At 26.1% G+C, this 14,229-nt stretch overlaps 1 protein-coding gene across 2 annotated transcripts; it reads right to left on the bottom strand.

Annotated features, from left to right (window-relative positions):
* Window positions 1–572: 572 nt before the first annotated feature.
* On the bottom strand, window positions 573–7,767 carry LOC111034271 (phosphatidate cytidylyltransferase, photoreceptor-specific). Of its 2 annotated transcripts, XM_022315401.1 has the most exons (11): window positions 7,305–7,767; window positions 6,211–6,411; window positions 4,765–4,880; window positions 4,599–4,695; window positions 3,327–3,503; window positions 3,054–3,256; window positions 2,764–2,920; window positions 1,756–1,908; window positions 1,510–1,641; window positions 1,314–1,448; window positions 573–911 (listed from the first exon to the last, which is right to left on the bottom strand). In XM_022315401.1, exons 1-11 carry the CDS (start codon window positions 7,428–7,430, stop codon window positions 822–824), a joined length of 1,587 nt encoding a protein of 528 aa, XP_022171093.1. In that variant the 5' UTR covers window positions 7,431–7,767; the 3' UTR covers window positions 573–821. The 2 variants fall into 2 exon arrangements, with proteins under 2 accessions (XP_022171093.1, XP_022171094.1); XM_022315402.1 differs by lacking the exon at window positions 6,211–6,411 and having other exon boundaries at window positions 7,305–7,766.
* Between the last annotated feature and the right edge of the window lie 6,462 nt (window positions 7,768–14,229).

Below are 14,229 nucleotides of genomic sequence, written 5' to 3'. Positions count from 1 at the left end.
AATATTCAATACTAATAGTTTTGTTATATAACAGATGATTTTCCAACTAAGAAAAATATAATATAGGTAGGTATGTTATACAGAAAACAATAGTAGGTAATTAATTATAATATAATAGATTAAAAACGAAGTCAAACTCTAGTTTCAACCAATGTGTTATTTTCAAAATGTAGGTAATATAATTAACACAATTAGTAAACAGTTTAACCGTCACACACCTCCCTGTTTATAGCACACAATATTATATATAATATTAATATTTATAATGCATTTATTACATTCTCACAAAACAATTAACAAAATTCAGTAAAACACCAACAAAAATGTAAAATAAACCTATCATATCTATATTCTATAAAGTTTCATGAAGAACTACACACTCTACCGGCAATCTGTTTCAATAGCTTTATTGAAATAAGTTCTGTATAGTTATCGTTGGAGGTGATCACATCAAAAACAGGAATGTGGAAGTGTTAATTCTGAACTTATAATGATTTATGGTGATTGGTGAATGTGATGTCCGATGTTTTACAACAATCAATAAATCCAATTAAAAATCAAAACATTGAAAATAACTAAACAAAAACTTTAACTAAACAAATTAAATAACATACTGATTTTTATACAAAGTATCTGCAATTGAAGCAGAGAAGTCTGTTTGATAAAATATATCAAATAGGCCAAAGAATGTTTTAATAAGTACACATCAAGAACATAGGGCAAATTAAACATAACTTTCCAAAAACAATTGTTTTTAAGTTAATATTGTATTTGAAAGAAGGAATGTGAAGGTTGCTGGTTGACTATGATTTTTTTAATATTTATTGCACATTGAGAATTCCCCGGTTTTCCAATGATCCTTTGAGAACGTAAAATAATTGTAACTGTTCTTCGGGTCTTAAATTAATTACCTAAACATTTAATATATATAAATAGCAAATAATTATTTCATTATTATTATAAAATGTTCAAGAGGATATCATACCCATATGTGTTGTATCCGACTTACAAACATATATCAGTACATTTTACTTTCAGAAAAATCCATTTTATAATTAATTTTGTTGTTTTTAATATTAGAGTGAATTGACCACTCTAAAACTAAAATATCAAAAAAGCAACATTGAGCCCTAAATAATTTTGGTAATAATACTTTTGCTTTTAAATTTGATAGGTGATCAATTTACTTTTAAAAATAACAGAATTAAATGGATTATTGTGAATTTTAAATATGGTATGCTGTAAGTTTGTAAGACGGGGACCACACTTACAGCTGCCATGTCCTCTGTATAGAACATTTATTTTATGAGTACCTGTTGAACAGTCTTTTGTAAGGTGGGAGTGCTCACGAAACTGTAAATGTAAACATTAACAAATGTGGCCATAAGATATTGACAGTCAAAACGATCCATAATACCGCCATGTCCTGGAATCACATCTCCAAAGTCCTAAAATAAAAAAAAATAATTATAATAACAACTAGTAAGTAAATTACCTTTTAGTGAATACTTTAATTTTAAATGCTCGCTTAAATCCACTAGCAAATAATCCACCAAATGGTCCAATAATGGAGCTGAACAATGACATCCAAAAAGCATGAATAACAAAAGGATAGATAGTGATTTTGTTGGAACCTCCAAACTAAAACGTTCAAAGTTTAAATAAGTGATTGTATATATCTTCTTAAGTTAATAATATTATACAACTTAATTGATATAATATAGTATATTTGACATAATTAATTTTTTCACATACTACACTCATAGCACGTGCAATAAATTCTGGCAGAACATATTCATGTAGAGTATACAAAGGCGATGGTTCACAATCAATGATCATTTTACCAAACTTTTCACTGTACTCAACAGGGCATACAAAGTATGGATATTGACATAGAAAATATGATATCTAAAATAAAAATAAAAAATAAATTAGAATAATAATTTTTTATGATTTTATTTATATTATAATAATATGGTATTTGCATACTTTAGTAATATCATAATATTATTCAGATTTTTTTTAATTAATTACAATTATTGGTTTCAATTAAAATACACTAAATAATAAACTAAAACAAATAAAAATAAATAATTTAATCTAGTACATTTTTGACATCTAATAAATGTCTCATATTGAAAAATATCTTTAAAATCTATAGTAATTAGTAGTACAATAAATCTAAAAACCGCAAATCTCATTCTGTATTATGTAATTATTGTAAAAATGTCACATTTTAGTTTTTAATGTTGTACATAACATATTTACTTGACCAGTATTTTATTTAAATAACTCTTCTCAAAATACATATTTTATTTTTTTCTATTGACATCTTGTTCAAATTAAGCTGACTCACTATTTCCACTTATGTTGTCAATTAACGTTTGGTAAGAAAGTAGAGAAATACTCATGTTATGAATTTAATTTAATTTTATAATGTGAAAACATTGATTTTATAATACATGAAATATATATATTTATACATACATTACTATTGTTAGTATTGGAAGTGGCCGAATTCAATATTAGATGGCTTAACCATGTATTATAAAATCAATAGTATGAATTAAACTTTGTTTCTTTTTTTATTGAAAAGTAAGATTTCATTACAATTGTATTTGAGTAACAAGTAAAATTTCTTTATTAATTTTACCTCAAATAATTGAGTAAAGTTATGATCATTTTTTTAAAGTAACTTACCTAACACCATTAATAATTTTAAAAGTTAATTGTTTTTTTTTTTTTTTAATAAGGGTAACTTACAATTATACCACAAATCACAGTAGCTACACCACCACCAATAAATCCTTCCCATGTCTTTTTTGGTGATACTTGTATAAGCGGTGTTCGTCCAAAGAAAAACCCAAAGACATAGGCCCAAATATCATTAAGTATGATCATTGATACTGGTACAATGAACCTGAAATTTAAAAAAAAACCTTAAATATTCAATTAACAAATTTATTAAAATGTTTATTTACATAGAAAACAATTATTAATTCAACAAAAAAAAAAAAATTAAAGTACTTATTAATATTGAATAATTTATATACCATATTAGACCTTCAAATATATTTCGAATAATAAAATAACTTTGAGATACAACAATCAAGAGACACACATGTGTCCAAGCAAATAATGAGAACTGTTTCATGTAGTATTTCCGTACCAATGATAACACAAACCATACTAGACCAGCAATGTATAGACTGAATGAAACGAACCGATGATAAGTTATTAGCATTTTCAAATATTCCTAGATTAAAATCACCAATAATTCAATAAAGTAATTAATAGTGAAGATTAAAATAATTTTAAAAACTTACTGTTCTATTAACTACCACTGCAAATATGTCTACAAGGCTTTCGCCATAAAAGAAATAATTAGATGCCATCAAAAAATACCATGATAAAGAACGGAACCAAGGCAGACCATGGATACGATAAACAGAGTAACCAATGTTAATTATCTCTTCAAAACATTTTACCTGGACAACTAAAACCTGTAAGTAATTTATATACATTAAAATGAGCTGTTATAGGTTTGAGTTAAAATCATTTAATTTACATTTATTAATAATTAATAATTTTTTAACAATTTTGAAAAATGATTGGATATATTATACATATTGCATATATAATCGAAAATGGTCATTTTAATAAATTCATTGAAATATACATGTTATTTAGTCTTTTGTATTGTAAAAGTTTCAGTCAAAATAAATGCCTGTTTTTAAATGTATGGTTAACCATCTTTTTGGAAGTATAAAATATTGATAATTAATTTTTTAATATTTAAAGTAGCTACATTATAATTATTATTTATAAATGTAACTAAAGATTAACTACTTAATGAAACTCTTAATTTAAAATGACAAATTTTTACAAAGTGAAGATGTATACTGAAATACGATTACTAAATTATTATACTTCTAATTTTAATTTACACTTTTCTGAAGGGTATTAATCAAAATGTAAACACAAAGTGATCATTTATATTAATTTTATTGGCATAAAACCATAAAATGGGATCAATATTAAAATGTATATTGCTTGTATAAATCATAATCATATTATGTTTTTGTTAATTTAGTTCTTTAGTATTTAGTAAACAATAATATAAATTTGAGGTGTTGATTTTAATAAACACGCATTTCTTGACTTATTTTTACTTAGTTATTGTTTTTATTGAAAGTATGCCAGCTAAGACATGTGTTAATGCTCTTAGTATACAAAGAAACAACAAGACTATCTAAAAACGTCTATGATTACATTTATATGCTTGTGGTCCATAAACTACCTATATAAATAAAAATAATTTGTTTTTATTAATAAAAATATAATTATTTACATTAAACAGAGGTACCAATTGCAAATAAACATTTTTTATTTAAATTAATCGACTTTTAACATGCTTTACTATTTATTATTATTGTGAGTACATATTCAATAATTTAAAAAGTCTTTGACCTTGACCACTCTTCAAAAATAAAATAAGACTAATGACTAGGCCAATCATGAAGCCCTTTAAATAGAATATTGATTTATGTTGTCTTTGTGATTATATAACTTAAATATAAATGCTTTAAAATACATACAGCTATCATTAAGGCAAGAGGTCCTCCATAACATAAGAGACAAAAAAGGCCAATCATAAGCCAGCCAAATATACCTCGAATTATCCAATTTCTCCACCTAATAAAAATGTTTTAATATTTAATGTTACATAGTTAAGCTTGATGCAATTAATCAAAAGTCGCTTGCCTTTCTGATATTCCACTTAATAATGTTTCTAATAATTGTGGCATTTTATTGGTACCAGATGGTATTTTTGCTGAGAGATCTATATTTTTATCATCTTCAGAGTCAAAATCTTCTTTCTATAAACAAAAAAATGTATTTATAAACATATTATATTCAAACAGATTGGTCCGCGATGATTTTTGGTGTTAACTATTTGAATAAGCAAGAAGACATCACGGCTCTATAAAAATTAATTAATAACAATAAAACAAAAGTAAACCTATATAAATTAATTAAATGAAGCATATTATGAATTAATTATCTAAATATAATTAAATATAAGAGTTAATAATTACAAACAAAGATGACATAAGTATGATTTTTAAATGTATTCACCATTATACAACATTAGAAACACAAAAAAATGTATACACAATAAATTAATAACACCTCAGTAATTAAACAAAATGAACATAAATATTTATTACTCCCTTTGTACATTTTTTTAATATTTCCTAAAATAGTTATTATTAAATTATAAATTAATAATATAATAAATTAATGTCAGTAAAAATCAATACAGCGAACTCTCAGTTAAAATGATATCTTCAATAATTTATTTTAATTAGGATTATTTTTCAGTAATTGAGAACCTTGATTTATTTAAATTTGTGAAATCATGAGTTGGCAGTATATTCACAAATATGTTAATAAATGTAATCATAAAAACTTATTTTAAAATACTATACAATGAAGTTTATAATTGTTTTATGTTTTCATTGTTGTTATGTTTTTAATGTTTTCAATCAGTTATTACTCAATATTAGCTTTACATAACAATTTGTTAGAAAGGACATGTCATAAATGAAAAATTGATTGTTAAAAATATATCAATAACTAAAAAACAGTAATAAATTATTTTAAATAGTTATTCGGTACATATTATTATGTTAACATTTGGTCAAACAAATTTAGGTAAACTTAATTTGTTTAATATATTATTTTAGTGATATATTTAAATATTAATATTAATTTGATTGAAGCGTATGTGATCCAATTCCCTTTAAATGTTGAAATAATTTTTGGAAGCGTATTCATGCAAATTTAATAGTAAAAATTAATATGCTAAGCCAATACAAAATTGCTATTGTTTATGAATAATTATTATGGCATCAAGTTTTTTAAACCAACAAACATTATTGGTTTGCATATTATTTTTGTTAAAATTAATTATTTCTGGTGCTTTACACATAAATATAATATTTTAGTGTACATAGAAACATGATGATTTCAAATTTAGGCCTAGTTGAATCAATAAACAGAAACATTAACTTAAGCCATTTAAATATGAAGAACTGGAATCTTTTAAATCCATTAAAAGCATGTAATATTCTTGTACCATCACCACGTACATGTATCCATGCCACATCCAATGTTTACCCAAAAATATTTGAGCAGAAAACTTACTTTAGCCCTACGATAATTATTTGTTCGGAAATTGAATGAGGCTTGGTTACTGAAATAATTTGAGCCCGCGTACCAATGTTTAGGACCTTTTAATTTCCTTAAATTTTGATAAGCATTATATATCTTATGAACTGGCCTGTAACGCCTAACCAAATGCGGCATAGTATTTGTCACAACACATGACTGAATACAATCATCAATCTGAAAAATTGTTTACTGAATTATAGCCTAAATGTGTTTATAACAACTGATCATTTTAACTGAAATAACAAGCTGACAAATAAAGTTTAGAATTAGGGTATATATAGGTAAATATGAAGATAAAAACATTGAATAGGTTTCACCAGAAGTTAAAAGATCCATCTATACGATTATCACATAACAAAATGATATTGTAATGAAATATCCAAATATAAAAGTCACCGATAAAAATTTTTATTCAAAAATGTACCTATATTCTTCATAAAGTTTACGTATATTAAATTTAAAACAATTTTAAATATATAATAAAACTTAGATGGGTATATAATTATAATTTAATACTGATAAAAATAAGATAAACGGGGGATAAGACTTTTTATGTATTATTTTTTTAGGAGTTAATTAGGTATATTTACCTTTTACACAATGAAATGAAATGATGTTGTATCCATAACGAATAAATGAATAAAAAATATTTGGTATAATATATTTTTGAAGCTATTAGATTATTTATACTACATATTTTACATTTTAAAAACTAAATATCTAATTCAGGAATAATCATAAAATATAACCCAGATGATAATTACATCTAACTACAATGTTATAAATCATATACCATTTATTAGGTATGTAAATATTGTGATGAGTAAATAATGACGGATGACTTAAGAGTACATACCATTAAAGAAACTAAAATGTAACATATTACTAGACACTAGAGTGACTCTATAGAGACTATAGTGACTAGACTTGTTTTACTATCTGCATAACATAAACTGTACCATGTCTATTCTCAAATAGTCTAATAATAATAACAATAAAATAATGAAATTCATCATAATATTAGAAGATTGTGAATTCTAAAATGACTAGACAAATATGAATCTTACTGATTCTGGTTTGTTTTCAGTATGAACTTGATCTTGTTCAGCAGGTTTTATTTCTCCTTTATCCTCTTGGAGATTAACTTCTCCATCGTCTTCTTTTTTCCTTTGCCGTAATTCACATTCAGCCATTTCCGTTTATTTTGTAAACCAGTGTTTTTGTATCTTTCGTTTTTTCACTTACAATATATTCATTGTGAGACTAAGAGCACCATTTTTTTATATCTGTGTATTTATCTATGAACAAGTTCCTAATAATAAAATATATTTAATAAAATCGATACGCAAATAGAAGGTTCAGAAGTCAATAAAACAACAGTCTATCGAGTAATTATTTATGTTAAGTTGGGAATGCATACAAGACTCAAGTACCAACACGTCTACTAACGAGAAACGAGAGAACAGGAGTACAAGACAACGAAATAATAATGAGTAATGCCTAATAACTAATGAACCAAATTTAATTACCATCAATGATAAGAATATAAAGGTACTGATAATGCGCATGCGCTTTTTAATAATTATAGCTGGAAACATATGTTTTATACTTGCAGTATTATCACTGAACAATAACATTATCTTGTCAGAATGTCAGATTATATTATGAAATCTATAATATTATATTTGAAATTTCTGAATTATTCATATATCATATTTAATGTCACAGTGATTCATCAGTGTTACTCTTTATACCTACTGTATCTGTATGTGCTTAGTACTGCTCACATTAAAAGCACACTTCTAGTAAAAAGTGTATGTGAGAACAGTAGAACCATTGTTAGTCAGAACCATGAATTAAGATATGCCAAGTACCTATATTTTAATTCGTGGTGAGAACTATTACCTATGTTCCTTAGAACCTAATATATATTACAAATTTACAAATAGGTATTTGTATTTTAATTCCCAGTAGTTTTAAGAAAAATTCGAAAATCGGTTACCTACTATATTTGAGAGTAACCCTACTGTCGCCTTTATTCAAATTGTGTGTTGTCCTAACTCCTAATACAAAGTCATTAGGTAATTCATTAATCATTATTTATAATATTTTTTTATTTAGAAAATTCGGACACCAAAATTGTAAAATATTTTTATGTACCTATAACAATAATTAAAAATAAAATTTAATATTTTTTGTAAGTAAAAATAATGTAGACTTGACATTTAAAAACTTAAAATAATTATTCAGATTATACAGATACCTATAAATGTTAACAATTTTGAAAATATGTACATAAATGCAAAATGGTGTATACTTACCTATATCTTGGATAGGTAGGTTCTTAATACCTACCAACTTACTAATAAGTGGCAAAGCTATTTATTTACTAATAAAATATGTCTTTAATCTATAAGAGAGTTTGGTACCTATGTACCTATTTATTTAGAGCTCACTGTTTTGGAATATAAAATTTAAGTAACCAGGAAAGTCACTCTATTCACTGTTGTCAATGATAGCTGTCGTTGGGTCAAGTGTACCTACGAGTACCTACTTCTTGAATGATTAGACCAATGTAAATTGTATTGTAATGAAAGTGTTCAATTTGAATTCAATGATAAATCACAATTCACTGCATGTAGTAGTACGAACAACTATTCTGAATGAAGACAGTCAGTCGGCATCACAGTCAAATATGGGTAGCCGGGTAGGTACCTACTTCCAAGAATATTTTATAATCCATTTAAATTGCTATTAATAAATAGTTATATCTTGTCCCATTAGTATTACGGTAAGTTGAACTAATTTTACTCAATAACAGTAATCACATATCTATATTATACGATACCTAATCATTATGTCATTATAATATTATTTCCTATTCATATAATGCTATTAGTTCAATACCAATGTAACATAGACATATATATATATAATTACATTATTTACATTAGAATGGTGTAAATAGGTTCATGGGTACTAATTATTAAGATATATGATACGTTGATAAGTATAAATAGCTTAATAGATATTAATCAAAATATTTTGAAGATTTCTTTAAACAAATATATATTATATTATACATTATTATGATAGACGTGTTATAATTTATAGTAAATAATAATATGTGTAGTATTGTAGTGGCGAAAAATTTCAAGCCCCTACGAATAGGTACTGAGTTTTTTAGAATTTCAACTAATTAACTTTTCATTTAAATATTCAATTTCAACGAAATTTGAACTTGATATGTCCATAAAAAAATGGTGTATAATTTATTATCAATCGATAGCTAAAATAACTATAATGTTTATATTTATACAATAATTTTAAGTTTCTGTAAACAACTACAATTTTGAGCCGTATTTAATCTTAAGTTTTTGGCCAAGCATAATATTTTTAATTAACACAAAAAATTCTAAAAAAAATTTAAATGTTTAATGCTTATAAATAGGTGAAAATTATTTTATACATTGGACAGATTTTCCATGGATTACATTTTGTACTTCACAAATAATTAATACCTATTGGAGTTTTATTTAATTTTTCGTGCCGTCAGTGTCAAATTAATATGCATCCATTACAGTGAAATAACCTTCTCACCCAATGACGAGGTACTCTAGACACCTTATATATAGCATTACGTCAGACGGACTTTTCCAGTCTTCTTAATTAACGTCGATTTGACCCCCTCAATGGGTAAAGGCGCAAATAGGTGGACTTTAGGGGCCAAATCCACCCCTCCCCAAATCTTAAACGGTATTGGTGCCTATACCAATAACTATTAACATTGTTGGGTTGGCCATATGGAAAAGTAGTTATTGATCCAGAAGAAATTCTTGATGTCATGTAACAAGATTTAAGAAAAATAGATAGATAAGTTTAGTCTACACCACTATACCAGTGATGGTTCTAGCGTACAGGCATCTGGACGTCTTGGAAAGCTGCAAATACTAAATTGCTTGATGTTTACCTGTTAAAAAATTCAATACCTATCGTGTAGGCGTAGTTGTGCATTTGTGATAAGTAAAGTGAAGAAGTATTACTTAAATAAACCTAATTTTTTATAAGATTTAAATTAAAAAAGAATAATTTAATCATATAGGTATGCTTTAAGATATTGTAAGACTACATAATTTATTCAACATAAAACACATTATATTTTGTCAAAATATTGGAGTCAAGAAGTTTAGGTTGGCCTATAAATTGACTTATGTAGGTTTATAGCTTACTTATAAATATTAGGTATATAAATATATTCATGGCCCCTCGAAATTCGAGTTTTAAAACAGCTCTTAGCCTCTGGCTCCTAGGTATAGATAAGTAGATACTTACATTTTTTTTAATATTATGAAGCATAAAGAAAAAAATAATAGTTGGGTAGTGGGTACCTATTTAGATTTAAATATTTAATTATGGATATTATACTGATGTTATTGTGGTGGTGGAGGCAAAGATCTTTACAATCAATTTTCTATACCCCCTCCCCTTATTTAAAAATCCCGAGTACGCTATCACATGAGGAAAAAAAATATTTTCAAAAACGTAGATACTTTTCCTTATAATAAGTAGTGTTTACTGTTAAAATTTTAAAGAATCACCCTGTATTAGTAAACTTTTTACGCAGTTAATATAGGTACCTACGTATATTCCTAAATTACTATTTCTATATAATATATACGTATACATATATATTATATTATATAGTAAATTAGTACCTATAGCCAAGTATGAAGTACCTATAATACCAATGCTCCAAAGTCTATTGTCATGTTTAACAACCATTTAAAAAAATATGTGTATACTTATATGTACCTACTTATCTATACCGGGTTAGTATAGTTACTAAAAACAATAAAACATTAAACTCTAAAAAAAAAAATATTCAATGTACATTAACTATACGGTACGTCGGTATTACGGTTAAAGTCACATATTATATAGTGAACGTAAACCGATAATTCTGCATTATATTTGAACAGGTAATGATATTTTAGTATGAGAATAGAATGTCAGACAATGGTACGTGTACGATACATCTGTATTTGTATTTTTAGATTATGTTAAAAGCTCATACTTTTTTTCTATTTTTCTGAAGTCGAACTTTGTAGTAACATTTTGTGTTTTGTTTTTGTGTTGACGAATTTCCAGATTGTAAAACCGCGTTTCTTCATTTTCGATCTATAAGATTTTCGATAGATAACCGTGTGAACAAAAACCATAGGTAATATTACTATAAATTATTATTTAGTCATGACGAGAACGTAACCTTTTGAATTTTGATAAGGTAACCCGACAGATAATTATTTATCTCGGCAACTTCCAAGGTCTATGATTATTTATTAATTATTATACAAAGTTTCATGTGATTGCCATAGGTACACGATATGTGATAGTTGATCAATAGTTGACCATAATTATTAGTTTAAAAGATGGAATCCTTATTCCGGTCACATTGGACTCCAAATGGCAATTAACTTAAATAATGCCAGAAGAATAGGTACTAACAATTTGTGAGTGATTTTAAAATCTGAAACCAATGCGATCATTGTGATTTGCAACTTGCAAGAAACTATCAACGTTAAAATAGGTACTAGAAATCTGATCGTTTCACAAAGTGTGATTTTTATTATGAGTCAAGTTTTTGTACTAAAAACGAGTCGATTACTTAACTCCATAGTCCATAGACATATGTATACTGTATGAGCCTGTAATATTTTTATTTATTGTATAATGACATATTAATTGTTACATACCAATAGTAGGTACATGTAGTATAGATTATAATATAGTCATGAAGTGTAAGATATGATATATTTTTTAAATTTTTTATTTTTAACTCAATTATCATATTATGAATATTTTATTTATTGTATGAAGTGTTTTTATTCGACTTTGACGCTGTTTTATATATCTGCCGGTACTACTGAACACAGTACCTATATGCTTGGCCTCCAGGGATTAACAATTAATATTTTTGGAGGCCTGCGGGCTGCCATTTGGTGACCCCTAGTGGCCTATAGTTAGTATACTAATAATTAATTTAATTTATACATTAATATGTTGAAAATTACGAAAAATTAAAGTAAGTATAGAAACAGAAATCAATAATAAAATAAATTATGTTTAAAAACTAATAAACTATTAAAAGTCTTTGGCTTCCGATATGAAAAAAGAATTAGGTACAATACATCACCTCATCCTAAACTCCTAACGGGCAACACTAAATAATGTCTAATACTTTAATGTATATTGTGTGGTAGCAACCTAGATTTAGGGCACCTCGACCGGATGTGGTACACGAAGTTTTCTAGTTTCATTTATAATATAATAATAGATTAACAGATTTTAATTTTAATGAAACTTATAAAATTATTTAAAATTTATGTTTTAGAATACGTAATCACATATTAGTATTTTTATAAAATCCTTCAGTAGTCACAATGACGTAATGCAATAGGCAATAGGTATATAAATCTCAAAACAACGTACAACGTCGTACTGGTGTAGTACTACACCAACGATGGATCAAAATTCAGAATCATTTTTATGAAAATGCGTAATTACTCGAGCGCAATCGATCATGCTACGGTTTAGTTTTGAGTATTATACTGATATTGCACCGTTGATTTCGTTTCTATAATTCTTAACAACATCTAAGGTCATCATAGGGTATAAGGTATTATATTTATAGTTAAATGTTTAAATACCATATAATGCATAATATTGCGACACGAGTCTTAGTCTATAAGTAATGATGGCCATGGAAAAATCTCTATATATTATGCAATATGGTGACTCATCAGGTTCTCACCATTGGTGATTATAGATTTTTTTTCTTTAAGTTGAAATACACAATCTGTATCATAAGACATAATAAGTATATAGGTTAAGAGAAATATAACGCGAGTACACAAAATTGAATAGAATGATTTAAGAAACCACCCAATGATGACACTTTAATGTTGACTTTTTTATTTTTTGATATAGATAGATGGCCATATTCAAAAATGTCCATGTATTATATATATACTGAAATTACCAGACGAAAGTATGGCTAAATAATAATTTTAGTAAACAATCAATAATTTATATCTAATATAATTTTAGTGTAATATGAATCTTATATTGTAACCCAGAATTATGTTGCCGCAGACAATTACCTTCATCCATATGAAAATGATACATACAATTTATAACTCACGTTTCAACACACTACATAATGTACTAGTGTAGTGCGGTACCTAAATGCCTTATGCATCTATATTACTTACATATAGGTAAAAATAAAAAGCTAAGTATACATCAAATTAACTCAAACAAAATCTGCATAAATTGTTATAAAATATTTAAGTGCCAAATCATTTTGAGTCTATTTTAGATTTTAAGACTGCCAAAATTAAAAAAAAAATTAAATAAGACACGTTTGTACGAATTTTTGAATTTTCTAATTTTGAATTACGTTTTATTAGTTAGTTTCAGAATGTACTAGTTTTCCAGGTCGTATTTCTCTCCATCTGAAGCATTATCTTAATTATTTAATCTTATCATCTAATAATAATTAAAGAGGGAATAAGTTCTCGTTTATAAATAACGATGAATGATAATATTTTACAAAGTAATTTTTATCACCTCGCAACAAAATGCTGAAATTCGTAAATGTATAAACATACCGCCTTTACATATAGATTTTTGTATATGAAGTAAAATAATTATTAAATATAATTACTAATTAATTAGTACAGATTTGGAACTTGGCTCACTTAGGATATTAATTTTAATGAAAGCTATTGTTATTGAAAAAAAGATATACCTGCTAAATTAATATCGACTCATTTTACGTATATTTTTAGATTTTTCCTTTGACCATTTTTGTACCTGGACATTTTGGTTATGGCCATATTTGTATTTGGTAATTTTTATTTCTGGACACTTTTCCTCAACATTTTGCCCGTGGCCATTTTTACCGACTACCATTACGGTACGGGGCGCGGC

The sequence above is a fragment of the Myzus persicae genome, unplaced genomic scaffold (assembly GCF_001856785.1).
Source record: "Myzus persicae strain clone G006 unplaced genomic scaffold, MPER_G0061.0, whole genome shotgun sequence".
In the NCBI taxonomy this organism is placed as follows: Eukaryota; Metazoa; Arthropoda; class Insecta; order Hemiptera; family Aphididae; genus Myzus; species Myzus persicae.
The sequence above is the reverse complement of the archived record's forward strand: the minus strand, read 5'-3'. Positions and strand labels throughout refer to the sequence as shown.